Source organism: Pagrus pagrus (genome assembly GCF_965226575.1).
Source record: "Pagrus pagrus genome assembly, chromosome: 19".
NCBI lineage: Eukaryota > Metazoa > Chordata > Actinopteri > Spariformes > Sparidae > Pagrus > Pagrus pagrus.
Genome location: NC_140203.1, coordinates 11,805,966 through 11,832,142, shown reverse-complemented (window position 1 = coordinate 11,832,142; position 26,177 = coordinate 11,805,966). Strand labels below are relative to the sequence as shown.

General features: G+C 39.5%; 1 protein-coding gene across 3 annotated transcripts; it reads right to left on the bottom strand.

Moving 5' to 3' along the window:
* Positions 1-936: 936 nt before the first annotated feature.
* On the bottom strand, positions 937-24,480 carry fubp3 (far upstream element (FUSE) binding protein 3). 3 transcript variants are annotated; one of them, XM_084383435.1, is made up of 19 exons: positions 24,354-24,480; positions 18,767-18,878; positions 15,748-15,781; positions 14,865-14,914; positions 14,642-14,713; positions 13,746-13,803; positions 13,354-13,516; positions 11,988-12,086; positions 11,676-11,780; positions 11,457-11,559; positions 10,703-10,803; positions 10,261-10,390; positions 5,233-5,393; positions 4,898-4,971; positions 4,683-4,759; positions 4,255-4,311; positions 3,946-3,996; positions 3,706-3,833; positions 937-2,407 (listed from the first exon to the last, which is right to left on the bottom strand). In XM_084383435.1, the coding sequence occupies exons 1-19, from the start codon at positions 24,447-24,449 to the stop codon at positions 2,399-2,401; spliced, it is 1,680 nt and encodes a 559-aa protein (XP_084239561.1). In that variant the 5' UTR covers positions 24,450-24,480; the 3' UTR covers positions 937-2,398. The 3 variants fall into 3 exon arrangements, with proteins under 3 accessions (XP_084239561.1, XP_084239562.1, XP_084239563.1); XM_084383436.1 differs by having other exon boundaries at positions 15,748-15,778; XM_084383437.1 differs by lacking the exon at positions 4,255-4,311.
* Between the last annotated feature and the right edge of the window lie 1,697 nt (positions 24,481-26,177).

The window sequence follows — 26,177 nt, the reverse complement described above, 5'->3', positions numbered from 1 at the left end:
TTTTGGTTGAACAAACACTTTATAAACAAATATTTTCTGGCAGACGTAGCCTGATATAGTCTTCAATATTGTTTTGTTCTACATTTTCGTATCACTGTATACCTTGAAGACAGTATATCGCTGCAGCCCTAACCGTGTACAATAGGACAATTGCAGTCATCATATTTGATATTCAGTGTTTTTCTCATTATCTGAATCTGTGCTTTTTTAATCGTTTTATTCTGATGGCTGATAAAATCATTTAAAAATATGCTACTTTAGCTCTGATGCAGCATGTAATCTGCGAAGTAACTAGTAATTAATGTTATCAAATAAATGTAGTGGAGTAAAAAGTATATTTGCTTCTAAATGTAGCAGAGTGGAAGTATAATGTAGCAGAAAATGGAGTAGAAGAACCTTAAGTACAGTACTTGGGTAAATGTACGTCGTTACAATCACTGGGCATTAAAAATGAGAAAATGTCACTAACAATAATTTCTTTCACATCATAAAAATGCCAGAAATTAAACACTATTCTTAATCATGAAATCACAGTTGATAGATTTAGACTAAAACGTTCCCCACTAAATGAAGACTTTGTATCGAGACACATGCATCTTTGAAAGTTAAAACTACAGTTAACGTATTAGAAAGTGTAGCGGTGTAAAAGTGTTGCAGTTAACATTAAGTGTCACGTGTAACGATAGTATAACTCGACCACAAGAGGGGCTTGCGGAAAATTTATTTGAATTTGAGAACTGGCAATGGACTATAGAAAATATATATTTTCTGCTTATAAAACATGAAAACACACAGTTGGCCTATATATTCTCCACGTATCACCTGTTAGAATATACACAATAGAGCTTCTTAGTATCAGAATACATCAAAAGACATCCACATGTTTATAATCGTGTCATCAAACAGAAAATCAGCTTAACAAGTACACAATAAAGGTAGTCTGGATGTTTTTAATACATGGTTAACTGTACACAGAAAGGAAAAAAAAACAAACACCATAATTAGACATTTTTGAAATTATATCCCTTTTCATTAAGAAATGACGTTAATACCAGAATCATTTTTCCATAATGATGCATCATTTATACCATTTATATTAGATCACACAAAGAAATAAAAAATTAATTAAAAAGTTATTAGCATTGGACTGAGTCCAACGCCCCACTGGGTCCACAGCCAGGGCTCAGTGGGGCGTTAGTGAACTGGGAGGTACCAAATAAGACAAGTTTTTGATCATAATACTTAAAACATAAAAATACTACATTAATTATTACACAGGTAGAAGTACAGAGGCTTAGCAGTCTTGAATAGCTCAGGTACAGAACATACACAAAAATCTACCACTTCTTATTTTTTTCTTCATAACAAGATGCAACATCAAATTTCAAATCACACATTCACAATCTTTGAACATTTTCAGTATGAAAACAGAAAACAGAAAAGAGGGACAATTTTCCTGCAACACTGATCACAGGAAAACAAAAATATTTTTTTTTATATAAGTATATATATATGAAACATATATATTTTAAATTAACAGTCAAATATATGAGCATATATACATAGTTTTACAAGGTAGCAAAGGCAAAAAAGCTATTTGCAACATCCCCCTAAATCCTATCATATCAGATAATGGTAATAAATTATCCATGACATTTTCATTTGAAAAAAGAAAAAAACATTAAAACTACAAGTTAAAAGTCTGTCAAAATATTAGAGAACCCATCTTTGTTTCAAAAGTGAAATAAGATATTGCACCTTTTGTTTTTAAACCAGAGTACAATAAAATGACAATGAAAAACAGCATACAATGCACAACAGGAATTAAATTAGAACTATTGCCACTGGCTGACATTAATCCTCATTTTTAAGCATTGTAACAAAAATACATTTCCTGTAACAAAACATCACAGTTTCATTTCACTGAATTATGTAAAAGGAAAACATTTTAACACACTCTTTTTAAACATCTTATGACATTATGACAAACGGTATTCAAGACTGCTAAGCACAATAACCATGGTTTCATTTCAACATAACTAGAAAAAATAGATCATATTGCCGTTTGAAATGTTACAACTTTTGGGTTCATTTTGGCGGTACAATCTGAGTCAAAGACAGGAAAAATATAGAAAAAAAAAAACGAAAACAGCTCTCTCAAGTCCAAAAAGGGATCCCAGATACCGTCTATCCAAAATAACAGTGTACACAAGCATTTAGTAACAAATAAATGTTCCTGATTTTTAGAAATATTACTTTATCATATAAGTCATTCTACAGCTAGTGTTTCTCACTAAGAAAAAAAGTCTTCAAGGCGTTGCAAATCTAAAACCCCCTCTGTTTAAAAAAGGGTTGTTTTCATCCTCGCAGTGATTCAAGTCTTTCACCTGGGCGTCCTCTAATGATCCTGTAGAACAAAACCAGTTCGTTAATCAGTTCTACTATTAATTACACACATCACAGCTGATCAGTGGTGTTTAACATTAAAAGATAGTTTGGAAAATAGCCGTAGCTTGGTCGATATTCTTATATACACAAAGTATTTTTTGCAAACATGGTTATCAAACACTTGTGAAAGTGATACTAACATCATGGAAGACAGGATATTTTACAGTTTAACGAAGTTATTACTGCCACAGCAAAATTAATTTGAGATGTAATAATTATAACCTACCAACAATCAAATCGGCTCATATTGGACAACATAGATAACTCTGTGGCAGACCAATACCGCCTTACAGATGTATTGGCTGGGCTCTACTCTATACTTAAGCATTATAAAAACATTTTTGTTCCTGTAGCCATCTCTCAGATTAATACGTTGTCGCAACATTTGCATAGATGTGTGTATTCATTTAGTTTTTAACTGTAATTTTGCCTTAATTATCTATTTAAGTGGTTACATATTTTAGGTGTTAATTGTTTTTATCCTCTCTTTAGTCCTGATTAGTGGAGCCTTGAGAACTTTTATCAAGTTTTAAAATGTTTTTTATATTGTCAGTGTTGTTTGTACTTGTAAGAAAGATGCCTCATCTTCTACTGCAAACCAAATCTACTTAAGGGTACAAATGAAGTAACTTGAACCTGACTGATGGTAGCAAGCTCCATGGGGGAGTTACAAAAATACAAAGCCAAAAGTGTACTCGTACACGGCTGAAAATAGTCCCCAACAGATGCACCATTTAGGGCTGCAACTAACCGTTACTTTCAATAACCAGTAATCTTCTGATTCTTCTATTGTTTTCTCAACAAAAAAGGTCAGACTGTATGTAAATTTGCTGAAGGTCACATTCTTATTTGCCTAACCAACAATCCAAAACCCAAATATCATCAATTTCCTGTCATATGAGACAAAGAAAAGCAACAAATCCTCATATTTTAGAAACTTGAACTAGTAAATGTTTGGCATGTTTGCTTTAAAAGGACTAAAAAATAAGTTAAGTAGCTGCAAATTAATTTCAGCTCCACTCCCGTTTAACATTTGCTAATTATTACAGTTTCAAGCTGTTATAGGAGGTAACTGAGCATGTTTTCTATTAAAACTATGTATTTTTGACATGTTGAGACAGATTTACGCCTTCAGTTCAGACATTGACAAACACATTGTTGTTTTTATAAGATTTGTTGATGATAAGAAAAATATTTTTTGAGAAAAAAAACAGCAGCCTTATCCTGATAGATACTGTTGATGGAGATGTTTCTCACCTGAAGGCCCGGGGCTTGTGTCTGCTGTGCGCCCTGGTTGAAGTAGGCCATCGGCTGTCTGTAGAAGTCAACCCAGGCGTTGTAGTCAGGATTGGAGGTCTGCTGAGATGCAGGACCAGCTGTCTGGCCTGAAGATGAAAAAAACAACAGTACGGGAGAAAATTAAGTCAAGTCAAATTTGCAGGTTTGACCTCAAACGCCTCGATTAATCGGTGTTGTGATGTGTCGACAAGTACTCACCCCAAGCTTTGTTGTATTCAGGAGCAGTGCTCTGGGCTTGGTTTTGCTGACCTGTAAACAAACAGAACAACTTTACACAGCTACTATCAGAAGATTTCTTTCTAAAAGGTTTTCAACTTTGTTCCTTTGGATTACAAATCTTAAATACAGCTTTTCCAATCTTAATGACGAGGGCTTTGGACTTAAGTTACAAGCAAGACTTATTCTCATAATCTTTCCAATGCATGTTTTCATCAGGCTAAGAAGAAGTGGGCGTTGACTCGTTTTCTTTTCAAACAAAATATCCTTTTCTCTCTGAGTGACACTTGCCAACTTTTTTATAATACTGCTCCCAGTCCATCTGGCCCGTCTGGGATCCATTGTGACCTGAAACCAGACACAGATAACACCACCAGAGTTACTGAGCGTGGGCTTCCCTTTTTTTCCTCCCCCTTTTCACCTTCTGCTCTCATCTGCAATTCTGTTTCCTAATGATTACCATCGACAGCATATTTAAAATGTGTCGGTACAGGAAAGGGGTGGTTAGCCACAGGGAACATAACCATCTCATTCCAGCCCGTTGAGGACTTTGAAAGCACAACCAGGCGAGTTTTATCACCGATTCAGAGTCAAATTTATGGGCGACAAAAAGAATTCAGAGGTGAAACCTTCATATATTCTTTTGTTCTCTCATTGAGTCAGGCACTGACCACGTTCATCTAGCTGGGGAAGGATTAGATAGTTTTTGGTTTACTTACTGTGCTCCTGTTGACCTTGAGGCTGCCATATTTGAAAAGTTGTTCCCCATCCTCCAGGCATGAACGTTTGAGGCCCACTTATACAAATTTAACAGAAAATATAATGTTAGTAATCAACCTGACAAGCAATTTCTTACCGTGTTGCAGACATCTGACCAGTAATGAGTGAAATGATGTCAAAATGTGTCATGTTAAGGTGAGAAATTGATCCTTACTGTTGAGGAGGAGTGGTTGGTCCTTGGTTGTAGGGATTCATACCGAAGCTGCTGTTGCTTCCCATTCCTGGGCCCTGGAGCAGAGAAAAGGGAAGAGGAGGCGAGTGAGAGACCACACTTGTGTTTAAAGGGAGCCAACAGGCAAGGTCAGAGGGCAGGGCTGGCCGCTGATGCACTCCATTAAGTCCATTTGATGGATTCTTCATGTTTAACCTCTGGTGACATCCTGCTGGCCACCAGCACCACAGCAGCCCAGCTCACCCCAGCAGCTCTCCGCATTGACATGTTCGCTCATGAATATCAGGCCAGACAATAGCTAGAGCCAGACCACCTACCCCAATTCTCTCATCGATCAGCTGGCGAGCCTTTTCCAACTGCTGAGGGGTGCCTCGGATGGAGAAGATGCGCACGTTGGGGTCGGTGTTGGGCGGTGGGTTTCTCTGGAGCTCCACGTGGGCACGAGACTGCTCTTTGATGTTCTTGATGGTTTCTCCACCTGGTAAAGCATCAAGGAAAAAGGGAATATTTAACTAAGGTGGCAACTAACAATAATTTGTGCTTTTCATTAATGGGCTGAGTATTTTCTTGACTAAAGGTTTGGTCTACAAAATGTCAGAATACAATTATCAGGGGAAAGGGGATGTTTTCAAACGTCTTGTCTAGTCTCTGACCAACCGTCCAAAAACACAAAGACAATTGGTTAAATATATTGGAAATAGTTCATGAATAATAGTTTCAATGATTTGACAATTATCAAAATAGTTTTCAATTTGTTTTCTGTTGATCGATTGATCCACTAGACATTGAAGATGATGAACAGCATTTGAAACCCTCTCAAACCGTTCTGATGTCAGAATTTTCGAACTTTTCTAAACCAATAATGTGACAATCACTGTAGAAGTGACAAAGTAAGAAGGGTTTCCTGTCTCAAGCTCTCTTGTTTTCATTCCACACACAATTTCTTCTCTCTACACATATGTACAGACAAGTTAACACTAATGCCATTAAGGTAAGACCACCTGAAAATGAGTGCTGCTATCCCCATCTTTTAAATTATATTGTGTCTGCTCCCTCTCTGACAGCCAGCTTTCCACTGCGTCTTTAACTATGCCCTTTCAGAACTACTAAAGCTTTTGATTTCCACCGTGGTCAGACAACATGACATATGAACTACTGCTTTTCTAGCACAACCTGACCCAAACACCTGTGCCTGAAAGCAGCTGAAATTTAAGCAAACAGAAGCTTCACATCTGCCGAACTCCATCATTCAATGTGATTAAACCTAAATGTAATAGATATGTTATACTGTTACTGCACAGTATTTCTAAACCTAGCTGGACCAAGTCTGTAATCATACAACCGTCTTATATCCCATCTCTTCCCAGCAGAATCACATCGATTCACTTTCCTAAAGTGGTGCAATAAAGCTACCTTATGATGAGAAAGTGGGCACAATAATTTAGTTTCTATCAGAACACATTGGCCTACCTTCAAGCTTCATAGTATTTGTAATCGTGTCATCTTTGTGGCCCACAATACGAGCAGGCAGCTATATGGGATTTTTTAAACATTCATTTTCCTCCAACTCTCTCAACTGTATTCTTTTCTTTTCCTTCCTCGTTTCAATTTGCTGCAAATCAGCACACAAACAACTTGGTGCACTTGTTTCTTGTGTGACTCATGCGTTTGTGTGACAAAACTAGTTTGGACACCGGTCACACTCGCCTGTAATTCCTCCTGGTGAAGGATCTTGTCATGTGTGACCCGCTGTCGCTGAATAGTCAAGATTCCTTATAACAAGACAGAAAGTTGTGTAGTGTGAACAGTACAGCGATCTGACGACTTTGAAAGTCATGTAGTGTGACTGAGGCATTATGAAGACTCTGGCATGTGTCTCACCACTTATCTACCATTCTGTGGTAACATCCATGCAAATCAGGAAACAAAAGGAGACATCTCCTGCACACCTCCCCCTCCTCGGCATCAGATGCCAGCTTCCCGACGTGTGGGGAGAGCAATTACACCAGCAGGGAGAAAATGAAACATAGCTGGCAAGAGAAAAGGGCCAAAATTGAAGCGTATCCTCCTACTGGGATATCGTTTGTCTCTTTTACCCTTTTCATTCTTGACTCTGTGTTGTCCTCTGTGATGAGAGGAGGGAGTGAACGGGGAACGGGGGGCATATAGCTGCCGCCTCCCCCCTCCACAATGCCCATCTGAACGAAAAAGGCTGAGGGTGCTTCCCGGGGGGACACCAGGGCTGTCCCAACATCAATTACACATTTGTTCACTTGTGGCTGACACTCTGATGACCCTGGCTGACCTCCGAATGAAAACGCTCATCAAAAACCTCTCCCCTCCCGTAGCCTATTCCATGCTGCCAACAGACTGCACATGGGCCATTAACCCATTGTCAACCAAATGAAACTTCTGCCTTAATGAAGCCATTATGAGCTCTTCTAGTCAGACAGCAGAGAGCAATGAAGACCCTGACTATTCATTTCATGGACTGGGCTGTAGTGAGGACAGATAATACGGGCCTTATTAATGAGACTGGTTTAGTGAGCTGGAGAAAAGGAGGGGATACAAAAGTGCAACTGGTGACAGCATTCAAGGCGAAGCCAAGGGACTGGTTAGCTGCTGGTGGGGAGAAAACTCTCAGGCCTCGAGGGAAAATAACATCAACAGAATGTGTAATAAGGAAATTTCTAATACAACAGCAGCTTTGGATCAAACTAGGGGTGAACAGTGCGGAAGAAATCAATATGTCGAAGAGTATTTTATAAAAACAGGAAAATCCTGTTTTAGATATACATTTTGTTTTGATTAACTTTTTTTTAATAAACTCTTAATTCTCTTTCTTCAACTAGACAGAGTGTTTTTATTTATTTGATGAGCTGATTAGCCGATTATTGTATAACCAAATTGTCCATTCATCCATCCATTCATTATACTCGTTTATCTTTACAGAGGGTCAGGAGAGCTGATCCAAGCTAACGTAGTTGCCAATCACTCACAGAGCAGAGACGCAGAAAGACAACCAGTCACACCTTTTGGACATTTAAAGTCTGCAATCAACCTAACGTGTAGTTAACTGAGTATTTTGGGACTTTTGACACAAAACAAAGACATTTTACGATGCCACATTGTGATAGATAAATTGCAAACATTCAGAAGTTTCCGACATTTTAGATCAACGAGTTTCCTTGGGAGGTCATTGGGGAACTGTTATGGGCGATACTTCGAGTGCTTTATGGACCTAGCATAAGCAACAAGGTCCTCATAATAGCTGAAGCACCAGCAGCACTTCCAAGGCTTTCAGAAGTGAGCAGTAATAGTGTTAGTTGCTAACCTAAATCTTCATGAATTAATCATACCTCACACCAACCGATCTAAGAACAAGGATTAGCGCCCTGTTATATGGAAAACAGTGACTGGACAGGCAGGAAGTTGCGGCCATAATTCACATAAGCCACCACGGGGTTACGAATAACGTGGATACAAAACAATCAAGAAGAATCACTATGCTGTTGTCCTGGTTTCTGTTATATATAGCTAAGACTATCCAAGTATACTAACAGAACTTGATGCAGCACCTTTATCAAAAGGGTTTTACAATTTGCCTTTCACTCTCACAAACACCGACTGTAGAGAGCTACCATGCAAGGTGCTGGCCTGACCATCAGGAACAGTTCGGTGTTCAGTCTCATCATCGACTAGATCTGCTGAGCCACAGCTGCAAAGTATATATCATGAATAAATCAGCAGGAAAATGTCCATGCCCATAAAATCTTAGTTTATCTCTGGAAAACAAAAACCTCACCAAGTCTTTGTTACTTTCAGACTACAATTTATATTAATTTGGCAACTTTGTAAAACTATATCGTAGTCAGAACATGATTCCAGGTAAAAATTATAAATAATATTGAAATAAACCTGGGCTCTACATTGTGGAAAACATGAAATAAACTTGCAGTTCATTCTTCTTTACATTTCTATTAAATGTTACAAGATCATTTAGTCACTTTTAGCCCTAATTAACGGTCCTTAACGAAATAAGATATGTTAAACTGAAATGTGACAAACCAGGTTAAGCTAAAGTTAGATTAGAGTCCACTTTAACAATCAGCAGTCAGAAAGTTCATTCTTAAAGCAGCAGTTGGACAAATAAATCTCTACTTAGTAGCATTTTCGTGAGCTTTCAAAGAATCTTTAAACTGAGAAAACTACATGCTACTGAAAGTCCTGGAAAACCTTGTAAGTGGACATTTGAGCTTAGATTTTTTAGCTCAAAATTCATGAGTAAAGCAGCAGGATGCTTGTTATGACTCCTGCTCTAAATTCACAGCTGTAATAAAGTCTGAGCAGGTTGGTGGGTGGCTTGATTCATCAAGCTTTGTGTGTGTGTGAGTGTGTGTGTAGGGGTCAAAACAGAGGGGCAATGGGCTGCATATGGCATCGTAAAGATATTAATCACTGCACCCTTTAAGGGACGGCTGACAGCACCCAGACCCACCGCCATCTCCACCATATTGGCCCACTTCATATGCTAATGCACAGAGAGGGGGACGCAACGCCCAGGTTTATTTGTTTCCCTCGCCCCACTACATGCACAAAAGCCACTTGACATTTCTATTGCCATGTTTTTATCTTAGGTAAAGAGGCCCCCTCTGACCCCGCCCACCACGGCACGCACACACACACACACCAAGGCAGCATGCACACACACATGCTACACACACACACTCACAGCTCCTTCCAATGCAATGGTCAATGACTTTTAAATAGCTGGCAATAGAGTGGGCATGAATAGCCAATAAGCTAATTCCTCCTATTCATTCCCTCGCTGCACTCTATTGGGCTGAAAGACCCTCATTAGATGCCAGGCAGCCTTCCACATGATTGAGGGCTGTTATTATGCACCTTTAACAATTAATGTCACATTACACGCATTATCCCCGTCATTAAGCCCTTAGTGAAGCCAATGAATGCCACTTGTGCTGTATACATGAGGCCTGGAGGGAGAATAGGAGGGTGGTCACTTGCCCCCACCTCTTCTCATCAGTTTCACGCAGAGGCAGAACACCAAATGGCATTCAGTTATTAAAAGGGAAAAGGCAATCTGGTGCTTTGGATATACTCTTACGAAGACTGTTCAAATTGATGAACTCTGTTTTATTTCTCCAAGAAACAACCTCACAGCGAGAAACCAATTAAACCAGGCACACTCACACTTCTCAGCACTTTTTAAATACACGATAGTAACAAAAAAAGTCCCAACAATACATAGTCATAGTGGTTCTTACAGCATCAACAGGTGTTTAAATCAAACTGTACAAACCTAATGGAAACATGTTCCTTACCTTTGCCAATCACTAGTCCACACTTGTCAGCAGGCACTGCATATGTGACCTCCTGCAGTCCTCCAGGTCCTCCCATGTTACAGTCACCTCGGCCTCGACGTCCCATTACACCTCCAAACCCATCTCGCTCCTACAGGAAGGAAACCAGGAGGAAAAAAAAAAAACAGTATTAGAGAGAATTTTGACACAGTTTACCTGACAGGTCAAGGAAAAACAAAAATGACAGTTTACGGTGGCATCAGCTCCCTAAACTGCCATTTTATTCTCATTTGTTTCTATTTTTGAAACACTGTAATCGTACAAGTTGACAGTTTTATTCTGCAAAAAGTCATTTTTATGTTGGATTACATTACTGTCTCAAGTATTAACATACATGCTTCATGGCAGTACTTATCACTGCTATGCTGGATGTAGACAGGACAGACAAAGCTGAAGCACACACCTGAGCAGTTTGAACCAGTTCATTGATGAGGTGGACCGCATGGTGGCAGTGGTCGGGCTGGCCCATCACCTGAGCAACTCTGTCAGGACTTACTCCATCATCTGGACAACAAATCAAGGCACAAAAAAAAAGGTCTTCAACTGCTCCAATGCCGGATACGATTTTACTTTACTTTGAATGCAAGTCAATCGGTAAAAGGAGCAAAAGCCTTTGCAGGTTTGGATTTCACAGCTCAAGTAAGCGGTGATTAAGTAGGAAAAAATGCTGAACTTTTGGACGTCCAACTGGAATAAATATCACTCCCTAAATTCTGATGATTGAGAAGCTCTGCCTGGAGCTCAGTCGCTCTACATTTTCTGTCAGCCATCAAATACTCAGTTTCCCACCTCAGTTTACATTAAACTTGTTCCTATTCCAAACACAAAGATGCAATATCTGTCTTTTTTTTGTATGCTAAGATGATGACCAGAAGTCTGTTTCAGTATAAACTATTCCTGAAAATGCGCTAAAGACTCAAATATTTATTTAACTGACTCTAGGAAAAAGGTACGTTTGAAATGATTCCTAAAGATTCAAATTTATACTTCATGAGTCCAAAGCCAGGCAGTCAAGCATGGATGTGTGTTAGTAAAAAGGAGGAGACTACCGAGTCTTTCAGCTTCCTGAATTTCATCTTGACTGACAACAATCCCCACTGGCATCAGAAACTTGTCAGAAATGGAAAGACACACCAGGTCATGTTTTATCTTTCTACCTTGTTTGAACTGGATCCTGACCCCTGCATCATTCTGGATCTTCTTGATCATCTCTCCGTTCCTGCCAATGATGATGCCGACAGCAAATCTTGGTACAACCACCTGGACGATCGGGACAGGGAAGAATTCAGAGATTAAAAAAAATTCTCTCATGTGAATAAATAAAATCACATCATCTTAGCTGTGCAGAATTTAAAAATGAGGAGGAAAGCTCTTACATCCAGACTGCTTCCCCCCATTTTGGATCCAAAGTCTGCTCTGCCAACCCTGAACTCTCCTTGGTCCTTGTCTCGGATGAGCTTCACCACAAGTTCACGGGCTTGCTGCAAAAAAAACACACAAAGTCCAAAAAAACAACATTTTAACAAAGAACACTACATGGGAATCATAAAAAAAGTCCAGCTGAAACTCTCTCAATAGGAACAAAGAGGTTTCCGAATGTTTGAGTTGAAGACTGGAGGCATAAAATGTGTAAAATCGAGTGTAAACTGGAAAGATAGCGGCACACACTGAGCTCTTTTGAGACCGACCTGCACTTTGTGGGGATCCCCAGTGATTCTCAGGGGCTTGTCTGCTCCAGTGGGCATGGGGTCATCCTGAATCATTATCATCTGCACTCCGGTTCTCTCCTGCAGGGGTACAATCAGACCAGCGCAAAAACACACATCAAACAGGTTCCTGGGGCCCAAAGGACTATTCACTGTGAAAAGGTGGACATTTTGTCACATCTCTAAAGAACAGGTTTTATTTTTTGTGTGTGATCTTGGGCACTTATAGCAGCGGGTTAATATCTATGGAGGATGTGAAATGATATTTCAAGTAATCTGAAATGTTTATCGAATAAAATGTGTCATGACAATTGGAATATAATTTGAGCACATTAAGTTTTAGAAAAAAGCCGTTTAAAGTCAAGTAAAGCTCAAAATTACACCACTTTTGAGGCCATTGGTACACTGAATGGAGTACTATGACATCTCCCATGTCTCCTGCACCTCTACTATAAACTATGGTACACTCTAATCAGCTATTTTAAATACCTGTTATTTAAAGAGCAGCCACAGCTTTGACAATGCACCAGTATTTGTCTATCAGCTTGAGGATGCGGTTCATCTTAGACAAATTTGCTAGATTAGGAGAGAACTAATCTTGCATAGCCAGAACAATCTCTGGGTGAGGTCTGGCTGCACCAATTATTATTCTGCTATGATCACATTTGTCTTGGGCGGTGCAAAGCCCAGGACGCGGTGAAGGTGCACCTGCAAAACAGTGTTGGGGTGAACTTGTTTTGCACATGGGAGTGAGCCCTGGCATTAAACGGCTAAATCTCCATAAAAGAAAAGTTAAAAGCCACCAGCTTGTTTGGCTTCAAACCTCCTAGTTAGTTACCAGGTTAGAGTTGGGGTAAATGTTCGCACTGAGGTTTTGAGGTTTCCCATAGATGGGGCATTAAGGTTAAGATTAAGATCAAGTTTATTAAGATTAGTGATATTGTGCGCCAAATTTAGTAGGTACCCGTTATTTCAATGTCTCAGATACTTATTCAATCAACGTTTAGATACATACATGTATCGATTTTGACAGATCAATATTAAAATGGATATTTCTATACTTGCTCCTGCAAACATCAACACAGAAAGAAGATCTGATCCACCGATTTCTCTCCCTAGTTTATTCAAGTACAGTTAAACGAACTAGGATTTTAAAGCTTAACTTTTAATTTACCGTTTAAACCTGTTCCTTGGCAGACACAACAGCAGAGCTGTGTTTAGTGGCATGTCAACTATCTATTCTATACAATGATGGCAAGTGAAATGTTGAACAGCTAGGAAAAGTATGGCTGTAATAGGTACAATTTTACTGTCACTGCTATATGTTCAGTGCAGCCCACTACCAGACCTGCAGCTGTTTGATGGTCTCTCCTCCTTTGCCGATGACCAGGCCGACTTTGTTGGCAGGGATGAGGATCTGTTGGATGGAGCTGTTGCCGTCCATGTCGCTGTGGAAGCCTGGGCCGTACCGACACTGCTCCACAATCTCACTCAGCAGCCTCTTGGCCTGCCTGTGGGGGCGGAGTGACGAGCAAGAAACGCATTAGTCACCACAGACTCAAGAGAAAAACGTTTCTCTTTGTCGAATGTGAAAGAGGTGTTCAGGTGATTCAGTGACTGATTAAGAGGAGATGTGAAAAGGGATTGGAGTTCGTGCCCTCTGTGTCACAACAATGAGGCACACTTTCCAAATGCTCTGTGCAGTTTCATTGTCTGTCAAACTTTTGAGGTGAGACTTACTCGATGTTCTCTGGGCTCCCAGTCAGTGTGCAGGGCCTGTCCAACATGCCTCCACTGTCTGTAACAAATCAACCACAACCATTAAAGATACTACACATCATCACATACATGAGTTATCAACAGTATATTATGTTTTATTTACACAAACTTAAAAATATGAGTGATGTTAGTATCAAAAGGGGAAAATACACAAACATAACATTTATGTGAAAGGCTTCAACTATAAAGAAACAAACTAAATTAAAAGAAAACTCATCATGCAAAGTTCTCATTAAATGTTATTCTGAAGTGTCAGAAAAAACAACAAGTATTGCTTCATATTTCCAACAAATTTCAGGTTTCCACATCACACTTGTGTAAATTGCATACTTTAGCATGACTGGCTGTGATGTGTCTAAATCGTGCTTAAACTCAGATTAAAAAGATGATAAGAATAACGTGAAATCAGCTATCTAGTGTCAAACTCCGCACATGCATAAATCTGCATAGAACAAACGCAGGGGTCAAAACATCGAAGTGCAGGAAAAACGCTGTCAAAGTATCAAACTGTAATCATCTTATTTTACTTTTCTTAAAACAAAAAGGTAATGATTAATATCGTTTGCATAAAAAAATAATAATAATAATAAATTTTATCGGCTGAGAGTGAGTATTGTCAATGTAAGATCTGTGCAGTTGTCCCGGACCTGAGATTTGGTATGTCAAATCTTTTTATGAAATGTCAGATATGGCATTTGATAGAGGAAAGAGTAAAAAGTCTGAGTCATTATGATAGTTTTCACTACTGCAGATTAAGAGAAAAACTGTAATCTTTTTTTAAAAAATCATTAAAACATTTGTGTGAAGAGGCAACAGATGTTTGTAAAATCACACTAATGTGTTCAGTCAAAACTTACCTGAAGCAATCTGGATCTTACAACCTGATTCCAGTTGAATTCTTGAGATCTGCTCTCCTCCTTTTCCAATGACTACAGAAGAGGGGGAGAAAAGACCAGCTTTAAGCCTTTTTGAATTTAGACAGAGGCCCCAAGCAGTGACCCAAAACTGAGTTAAATGTCAATACTGATGATTACATGTCAAACACAAGTACTGACTATAATGAACTGAAGGGCTACTTACTGAATCCCACCATCTTATCAGGCACTTTGAAGTCTTCTGTCGCAAGAGCCCTGAGTGAGATTAGGTTCATGATCAATAACAACTTCGAGATTTCTATAACTACATTGCATTCTTTCCACCAACTTATAAAAAGAGAAGAACTAAAAGAGGTCCGCAACGACTGATTATAATCATTATTTCATTATAATATTTCAGAACTATATTGGAAATTTCCCCACACAACGCTCGAGTCAGATTGCTTCTTTTGTCTGACTAACATCCAAAACATATTCGGTTCACGATCACAAAAGACAAAAAAAAAGAAAAATGGCAAATATTCACATTTGTCAGAACAGATTATCAACATTTTTGCTGATTAATTTTCTGTTGATCGATGTATCAATAAACCAACTTATGTTTCAGCTCTTGAAATTATGAGTTATGAAAGAGAAAATTATTTAGAAACAATGCTGATTAAAACATTCATTATTTTTGTAACTTTTGCTTGTTCGAGCTTGTTTAGGACTTTTGGTTGGACAAAGTAAGTGATTTGAAATGTCAACGGTGAAACTATAACCTACATTTTCTCTGAGATCTCACAGATCTGACAATTAGGTGATGGATTAAGAAGCTAGTCGGCAAATGAAAATCAATTGTAGCTTTATTTTAAGAAATCATGTTGCCAAATTCTCCAACAGTCAAAACATACAGCAATTATATCAGATAACTACTTTGGTTGCATGGAGAAAGAATATCTGTCTTTGAAAATTAGGCAAAATAGGGCTGTTAGAGAAAATAAGAATAATTGAGCTCAGAACTACTTAACTAGGGCACAGACTAAATACTAGGCATGCATCCACATTGCAATAAAAGAGCAGCAGAGATGCGTTTATGCTTGGCTCACCTTTGATGTACCATTGCGCCGAGGTGGTTCCCTACTGAGAGAAGGGAGAGGAGAGCAAACCAATTAACACATGAGAAATAATCAAAGATCATGATTAAAAATAGATATCTACTAAAATGAAAGCTGACGAAGCAGCAAAATGAAAAAGAGTGAGTCAGGGCTGGAGGGGGAGCAGATGGATATGGTCCTGCCAATCGTTCGTGTTGGTGTCTGACCCACAGCGGGGGACTTTCACCAGCATGGTAATCAGGTCTGTGAGTGTTTGAGTGAGTGTTTCAATCAGAGCCGTTCAGAAAGAGGGAGGCAGCAGCCGGGTCAGTGGCTGCTGGTCATGAATTGAATTTTGACAGGTAGCACCGAGCAAGGGTCCTGCAGGGTCAGTGGAGGATGTGCTGCCATGGACGTGAACACCTGAGTTGATATCTAGCAGCTTCAATCAATTTTATGGTTGTTTGCTCCGATTTCACTTCTTCTGGAAATGCACCGGGGTTAACGCTTGAGAATGGAACAGCTATGAATATAAAACAGGAGGTGAATTCATACAAGGACACGACTGCAAGATAAGATGCGAACGCCTTGAGTCCATTTGTATACTTGTACATTTGATGATTAAATGCAGAGCCCTTACGGCAGTGCTGCACGGATACCACTTCTGTTATTTCCTCCACACAGTGGAACAACCTTGACGGAGAAACACTGAGGACAAATTGTTGCAAACAATAACAGCGCGTCAAACAATCCTAAACCAGAATTGCATACAATTTACCTATTGAAGCATTCAGAGTTGAACTATCATACAAACAACTGTGACAAGATAAGGGGAGGACGGGATAAATGACTTGTGTTTCCACTTCATGGCTATGAAACGGATCAAATCTTTGTTATGTGTGCAAGGCACAGCGAGATAGAGTGACACTTTTGTCACTACACTGCAGTGTCAGAAACTTGATACACAATACAAACACAAAACCATGGCTCAGTGGTGTCCTGTGGCCAGTTTTGCAACAACTACACACAATCATAAAAGTTTTAATAAACTCAGAAAGCTTCACAAGTGGCAAACAAGTGGAGAAGTGGCAAACAAGTGGAGAAATAGAGCAGTTGGTAAGCAATAGGTAAACTTTTAGGCATATTTCCTGTTTGGTCTGGTTTATTATACCTCCCTAAAGCCATGTTAAGCTTGAAAAGATGCTTTCTAGAGCTGTTGACCACTAGTAGTACAGCATTTCCCCAAACATAGACTAGGGACTTGACAGGCCAACCAGGTATATTTAGCGACCCATTTTAGCATTTTTGATTTGAGTGAAGGATGCCATCCACAATCAAATCAACTAGTAGGCAATCTCCCATTGCTCTACACCTCCCATCTACTGACAATCGCAGCTCTGCAAAGAAACACATGCAGATGTGATATGACATCCCTCCTCCTGACCTCATGTTTAATGTAGGCTTACTTATGTTGTTAGGAAAAAGCTTGTTAGTGCCCCTGGCTACTGTGGATTTCAAACGTTTTGATAGGCTGCATCATTAACAACAAGCCTCCTCCACACTTCGCTCACCTACAGCTGTGAAAAATGAACGCAGCGACACAAAACCTTTTGAGCACTTCTGGAGAAAACCTGTTGATTTTCTGAGTCTCATTCTCAGGTCATCAAATACGCCTTAAGTTGTTGGCTTCGGTTCACATGCGTCACATTTTTGTTATTATATGGAGGGAGATCGATTGTTTGGAAAACTTTCCCACTCTCTTTCTAAACCTTATTATCGTAACATTAGGATGGTTTATAATATTTATGTGCATTTCACTGATTTTACCGACTGTATTCTGTACCTAAAGCCACTATGATCTTGTATGACAAGATCAATACATTAGATGATTGATTGCAACGCGGACCGTTTCCCTGATTGGAAAAACAACCACTTATAACTTTGTAGGACAGAGTAAGAACAGCAATGTCGTCTTAAGCCTAGTTTATGCTTCTGCGTCGCGGCGACGGCGGAGCTACGTCGTCGACCCTACGCCGTCATTGAGCATTCGAAGTTCTGCGTCGAGGGAACGCGTTCAATTCACCGCCAAGCCGGGGGGGGGGGGGGGGGGGGTTCTTGCTCTCTTGCACTGCAGTTGCGGTCAGAGCGGATATGCTGTGTAGCATTCTGGTCACAGTGTGGGGCTACAAGCTACATGCTACACAACACCAATACTCCTCCTGCCCTGCTGGGATCTCACAAAGCATGGAGTTCACAAGCAATAGGAGACAAGCATGCAAGCAGCAGAAGTAACTGGCGGTGTTGTTATACTGTTGACCGGAAAAGCAACTGGCGGAATGACGGTCTGAGCGGACCAATCCCAGTCCTTGCCGTTCGCGTCTCGACGCGTCGACGTGACGCGTAGTCAGGATTTTTTGGAGGCGCACGTCAGGCTACGGCGCAGGGTCTGCGTAGGAGTCTGCGTCGACGACGTAGCTACGCCGTCGCCGCGACGCAGAAGCATAAATCAAGCTTTAGTGCGGCTGAGATCATCGGGTTGAGTTGCAAAAACTATTTTGAAAATGGTGTATTTCTTTTATTGGCATAAAAACCTTTCAAAGCCAACTGCCCCGGGCAACCAGTGCAGCAGCTTTGGTCTCCACTGAAAATTACATCTATATAATTTGCTACAGATGGGTGAGGGCAAAATAACAACCTTTCCCTACCTGAAAAGGCAACTTGTTAGATTGCATAATGAAGTGAAACGAAATAGCTATTCAAACTCTAAAAGATGGTTGAAGCAAAACTTGACATAAAAGCAGACAAACACGCAGCTTGATCAGGCAGAGGACGGCCACTTAGAGCATCTCCTTTTCTATAGTGAGGGGATAAACACATTTATGCTGTTATGTAGCAGGATTTCTATGAAGGTGTCCTCATGTTCGGCAGGATAAAAGCATCACAAAGAGTGGCTGTGAATATATACGAATAAATACACAACAGTCTGCAGACCCGTGGTATTTTCAGTATGTGTTTATAACTGAAGGCTTACCTCCGTTGTCTAGTGAACGTTTTTGGCCTCCAAAGCCATAGAGAGAGGGGTCCAAGACCGGAGAGGAACTGTTCATGTTGGGCATCTGGTCTCCTCCCATCTTGGCTGCCATCTGGAGACACAAAACAGTGAGACAGATGGAATGCTAGGTGAGAAGTTGATTTGTGATGATACTTTCTTTGAACATACATTTCCTTTCCGAGACAACCCTTCAGGATAAATGTGACACATTCGCTTTTCTTCTTGTTTACTTAAAAGCATCAAGTTTGCTGTGAAGTTGGGCCTTGACAAAGCATCTGTTGTGGAGATTGTTATCTTTCTGACAGCAGCTGAAACCTGCACTTTGTACGATTATCACAGCAGCAGAGACTACTGATGGTGGTGCCTTCCTTGAAAAATCCGTCGTGTGCCAGCTTTCACTGACTAACCTTTTGTATGCCTTCGCTGACAAATGACACAGATCCTCACGCAACGTCTCAACAGACTGGATTTGCAGGCATGACAGATACCTAAAGTCGTTACAAAAACACACATTTCCAGCTCCTTATTCAAGCCTGAGGTGTTGGCTGCTGATTCTGTTTGTAGAAGCCGTAGGAGGTAGGTTGATGTGCAAAGGAGATACAACGGAAAAAGATAAAGGGCCAACCCAAAGCACGCATTCACCATCAGAATTGTGTCAAACACCATTTTAACACCATTTTAACTGCCCCATTGAAGGGTTTAAAAAATGGATGGATTGATTTTGAGGCGCCGTTTCAATTTTATGGTCATCTTACAAGCTGTAGTAAGTGTTAGTATTATATTCAACTGCACCACACTGTATGTTTTTCTGTTTTTTTTTTTAAAGTTTCTGAATATTTTTCACATACTAGTCTGACAGGAACTGGGTTTGGTACGATACTTATTTTAACACCTTACTGTGTGCTTTTAACTAACGTCTACTGTACGAGAACTCTACCTACGATAAATAAAATAGTGCATGTATGTTTCCGATAGACAATTAAAAACATTTTTGTTTTAAAGAATAAAGTGTAGAAAACAGTGCTTGGGGTGATAAATAACTATGAAATTTCAAATGAAAGTTTCAGTTGAATTATGTCATTTTGGAAAAGGTTTGTCCAACTGTAACCAAAAATTGCATGTCCACCTGAGTCATGTTTCTATCATTAATGATAAATAAATGCCAACAATTGTTACCTTTCCCACTTAAGACAAAAGCCATATGTTGGTGGGTGTCATTAGTTTTTAGCCCAGTCTTAAAAGAGGATAGTCAGTGTTTACTTTTGTGGATCAAAGTCAATACGTGACCGGCCTAAGGAACATTCTCAGTACATTTCTGGCCACCCCAGACATACATTTCTCTACATTTTTCTCCTGTAGTGATGGAAGCTGTCCAACGCCAGCATACAACTTCAAGAAGAGTGCACTTATTTGCATTACAGCTTAGCTAAAAACCAATCTACGTCTACTACGACCTAAAGTAGATGCTCGTGCTCTGCAGTGATGGACGTTTAAATCTTCAGTTACATTGCATGAGAGCGCCAACAGCATTTTCCACTCCTTGCTAAGCCGCCACCTCTCCTTTCATACAAAAAGTATAGCATTTCAGAAAATTACACTAAATTGACATCTGTGCCTGACTGGAATTTTTTTTTCGCGATATGAAAATATAGTGACGGCAATTAGAGTCTTCCATCACCTTCAGGGATGATTATCTACTTCAGAGCCCACCAGTGGAAGTGAGAGGGGTGCGATGGAAATGAGGAGGCAGGAAAGGAAGCAGGTGTGTGTGTCTGTGGAGGAGGGGGGGGTGATGTTTTCCACGACAATGCTGTAGCTACATATGTCAAACTGCCTGAAGAGCATTTTAGATGAATACTCAGGAAAATGCTTAAACTTTGCGTAATTATGTTAGAGCTTTGGCAGATACCTGAGACGCATCTTTCCAAACACGTGCCTGTTTTATCAGCTGTGTCCATAGAGAGTATGGGTGTAGGTTGTTATGGTTTTGACAGTATTTTTATTGAAATATTCAGTTTACTTTCCAAGCTCTGTTTGGCATGTAACATTTTTTTTTATCACTTACAAGCCAAAGAGGCTAAGTGTTGATCAAACTGCTGCTGAAACGTAAATATTACATTTACACTAATGTATTGCTTGTTTAGTGAGCAGTACAGTAGGTTACTTCTTCAGCATGAAACTAAGTTTATCATGAATATTTATCATGTCATTGGTGTGTTGCCAGACACAGCTCAGTGTGAAGGAGCACTGACTGCTGAAAAGCACTTTGTCCATATTAAACTTGATATATCTAAATCATTTTCTTTCCATTTCTGCCTGCTGTCCACACTAAGCCTCTGTGTTTTTCCCCCTCACCCAAAAAACAAGATTTTCTAAACAATCAGTGGATGAATCTTAAAAATGCCAGCTTTTTGTTTTAGCATGAAGAAAGCAGAAGTGTTGCGAAACAACGACTTAAGTCTGCCCAGTTTTATTTGCCAATTTGAAAAAGGGGGTGAAGAAGAAGAGATTTAGCTGTTTTTAAAAAGGCAGGTAAAAGGCTTTTAAATTAAATATCAGCAGTGGCCTAAATTAACATTTCTGATTTTTGACTAAGGTTAGTTTTCTTATTTTGACAAGTGTATGTGGGTCTGCTTCTGCCAGTGTGCCTTCAAGACAGTCAGCATAACTATATCTTAATGAGACTACACAAGAGACTTTATGTTGTCTGCAGGTGGGAGAAAATATGTGTATTTATCTAAATGTTGGGAAAAATTGGCATATCGGATATTGTAAGTTGTATTCGTCATTTTCAATGGTTGAGTGTAGAAAGGCGTAATAAATAATAGTTGTTTTGGGTCAAAAATAACTATACCGACTATAAAACGACTATAATAAAGTCTTGCCAGCTCGAAAAGATCAAATCACCTAAAAGTTCTATGAAAGCATGAATTTGGCAGATGTTAATTCACCTGAGTATAGCACATATAGTTAAAGGTGCATGTGTGTGCACAAACATATTTGGTATAGAGGCATCCTGCAGCTGTTGTCTCAGATTTACAGTTAGCATGCAGTCTGGTGGATTTTGTGCCAAACTGTTTGGTACAAGCTGTCCATCCTATAGTTGAAACCTTTTAATGTCCACAAGGCCTCTGGGTAAACACCACTGTGGACTGGACTGGCCTCCAAAAACAGCTTACTTTCTAAATGCAATCTTTACTAAGTGAATATTTATTTTAAAAGAAGCTTTAATATTAACTGCAGTCAATCAGTTGTGCTACTTTAGGCCTTATAATATATACTTAAATGTGTGATTTGTCTAAAAATAAGGCAACTGAAATCATGTGACATGTGGTCACGTGGTAACGAAAGTATGTATAGTTTATATTTAGGGTCCAAGAACATCTCGTCCAGTGGGTGCTGTGGCACAACCGTTCCAGTGATCTGCAGCACTCGTAACTTCCACTCAATGAGGTTTTTATATTTTACAAGAATGGGTGTTTTTATCAATTTCCAGAGAGTTAATGTTGATAGTCATTTTTATGATCAAGACGGGAACATTTAATGACACTGAGGCAATTTGTAAAAAATACCACAGATCATAAGCGGCAAGCAGGAGGAGGATGAATACGATGATTAGCAAATGGGAGGCCTGCTGCAGAGGTCAACATCTGGTGATTTAGTCTAATGAGTTAATGGACCTTTACACAATTATGTGCTTTGCTTTTGTTTGCGCTGTTAAAAAAAAAAAAAAAAAAAAAAAAAAATAGCGTTTCATATGCAATGTTTTCCAAGTCATTTCAGCTTGTGCAGCTTCAAGATTTCAATGTCAGTCACTTTCACTGGCTGCTCTCTGCATACAGAGAAGCAGGTGACTGTAATAACTGCTGCCTCTGTGGGAACCAACACCACAAACGCCAAGTGTAAACACGCATTAGAACAAGGCTTCCACTTCCCATCTCTCAGACTTATGCCACATCGATGTCATATGACAACACACATAACAACGGGATTACTTCCCTTTTCTATAAAGTACATATGGGCACTCGCACGCCAACACCCAAATCCACCATTAAACATACACGGAGTTTTATGAGGGTTAATACGTGATTCATTCTGATGTTTATCTTTGATTATGAACGTTAGTGTTGGCCACAATGAAATCCCTTTTGTCCTACTTATTGTTACTGCTAAGAGACCAATGTGAAACCTTCTTCCTGCTGTGGAAGGTGTGAGCGAACATATCGCAAAGTGGAGGTAGGGAGGGAGGGTGTTTATGGCGGGCTTTAAAAGCATCATGACGGACATTTATGGACTGCGACAAGCGCTTGATTTGTCATGTATTTATCTGGGTGTACTTAAAATTTGACTAAATTAAACTATGTTTTAAAATGTATTCATACCGTGCAAGATATTTGTGTTTATTCTTTGTTATCACACAAATACAGCGATTAAAACATGCAGGGACACACTGTTCATACCTGGGATATAATCTACACAGGGGAAAGCTCAACTGGTAGCTGTGTGACTAAAGTCCAATTTACACACTATTTACTACACTCACTTGTATACCAATCTTCTATTACAGCCTACATACACTTCTACTTTAGACCAATTTAATGGTAACCTATTACAGTGACCATCTATGTTGTGGTCACTGTTTGAAACTAGAGGAGCAGTGAAATGCAGGTTGTATTTTTAATTTAATTTTTTTCCAGGTATTTTCCAGGCAGCAATGGAAAAATCCAAGTGTGCTCAACAGGAGGAGTGAAGGGGGGCTTATTTGAACAGATGACGTTACATTACATGGCCTTACTCCAACGCTGCCTGTTAGGACACACACTGCCACACATGCTAGCGAGCTAGCTAGCTAGCTAGCACGAGCTCGGCTAGCTTACCCAGGTGTATTTTTTATGTGAAAGATACGCTTTGAGTGTCGTGTAAACGCCAATTATTAAGCTAGAGATGGAGAACTTGGGAATTAACACGTTAGTACAGCATGTGATTAGTGATTGAGCTCTCAGTGTGCCTGTTTAAATGGGGCAACAGCAAGTTACACTTTAGCTAACTTGGGACTTCAAAACTAGCATGCTAACTTTCTGACAGCGTGTCAGACAGCCCGGTTGTTCGGGCTTCATGTCTAAGCTGCATGTTAGCTTTAGTCACGTTGTGGGTCAAGCTGCAGGGTATCAAACTTGTGATAGTAAGTTAGCAAGCTAAGCTAACTGCAACTTCTGTGACTTGACAACAGGTTGCAGTGTGTCGGCTTAACTTACTAAAGTTGCACAAACTTCGACATTTAAAAGGAGGCCTTCGTGTTTATCGTGAGACACGACTTGCCGTGTGGTTTGGACAGTTTTGACACTGTTCGTTAACGCGTCTCCTGTCCCGTGTAAACTCTAATCTGTCTTCTCAGCTATGCTGTCTCGGCTATTTAACGTTAGCTTGCTAGCTTGCTGGGTGCATGAGGAGTGTTTGTAGTAGGGGGTCCGGGGTGCCCCGACCAAAGTCCTGCCCTGCTCCACATGCAGTCACGCTGCTTGTGGTCCGAAAGCACTACAGTTGTGTTCGCTGGAGAGCGTTTTACCTGTCGGACCCGGCGTATCGTGTCTGCGAAGTCATCTTTCGTTCCGGGCTGAGCCACCGAGGCCTGTCCCTGAACCAGCTCCGCCATCATCATCATCCGCCTCGGCAGCTGAGAGCCACACTTAAAAAAAAAAAAAAAAAAAAAGACCAGCACACGTGCCAAGCCAAAGCTCCGTGAGCCACAAGATCTCGCGAGATGATGGAACACCACATATAGGGAAGAAAGCACCATTAACATGTAACACATAACACAGAATAATATGAAAGACTATGTATAATTTAAACTCAGTCAATAAAATCAGCCAATAAAATTGTTGAAAATGCCTGTCAGAGTTTCCTAAAGGTGATATCTTACAATGTTTAGTGTTATTCTCAGGGATATATTCTATTTATTCATATATTTAAGGGGGTATATGTAGTTTTGGAGAAGAAATTCAAACAATATTTACAATATTAGTGAAGTAAGAATATAAAACTCCATAACTGAATAAACAAGCTGTTCTCACAGGAAAATAAAGTCCCCCAGAGCATTGTTTGAAGCTAAAAAGGTGGCAGGGTCCGCCACATATAAACAAAGCAAAACAGTATGAAATTTTGTTCTCTTTTAATGTCAGTTTGTATATTCAGTTTATTCAGTGATGAAAACGAAGAGAGTTTGTTTATTTAGTTTGTTGAGGCATGAAAAAAAAATCGGTCAGTGAAGATTTTTCTCTTCTGATTAAAATTTCTTCCCTAAAACTACATAGTGCACCTTTCAAGCATAAGGTATATATATGCATACAGCACATCACCTCATATTTACACCATGCAGCTTTCCTGTGCAATTCCTGTTTGATTCCAGTGCATCTGTGCAATTATATCTATGTATAATAGATATATCTTATATTTATGTCCTATTTTTAGAATACTACACATCATCTGTGTATGACAGTCTGCATTCAATTATCTTTAAAATTTTTCTCCTTGTTCCTGTTTTGTATGTGTAAGGTGAACAGAGTGTATATAGTCTTAATCATTATTATTGTTATTATTATTATTATTATTATTATTATTATTATTATTATTTTACTTCATTTTTCTATTATTCTATTTTGTCTTGTTTCAAATATTTCTGGCCAATTACATTGATTCTGATTCTGACATAATGAGGCCTATATTACATTCATCACCCGAAAACATCAGCAAACTTTCATTTCATCTGTCAGAGATATCCAGACACACATGTGCCCTGATGTTCTCTGCTCTGTAACTTTATTTCTGGATTCACTGATGAAAAAAGAGGAGTTTACATACACATCCAATCCAATAAAGGTGCTGAGTCAAAAATGAGCTAAACATGAAACAAAAAGACGGACCAAGCGCTGCAGGGCTCCGACATCCAAATTATTTAATGCACCAAAGTAGTGACATTTCAAAGCAACCCTGCTCTTCATCAGACTAGATCTTCATGCATATACGTTTTAAACTGACTTTTGCTGTTTATAGTCCTAACATTGCAAGCTTGACAGAATCAAAAAGTCTCATCTGACTCAACAAAATGAACATGGGGGAATATTGGTTTTCCCCCTTGCTGCACATGTGGAAACATCTATTGTTGAACATCTGGAAAATGCCAGCAGCCAGACAGAAGAAAGTAAAATTGCTGCAAATTTCCAAACTGTTTATGCAAAACAGTTCCTGTCCCATAAATTGTGTCCAAACCTCAATGAGCAAAGTCTAAAAATGAGTGTGTGGTCCAGCAGAGTTAAAGTGTTGGTTTCTGGGTTTCTGAGTTTCAGGACAAATACACTACTTGAACTTTTTAATGATGGACAGCGGCGCCAAA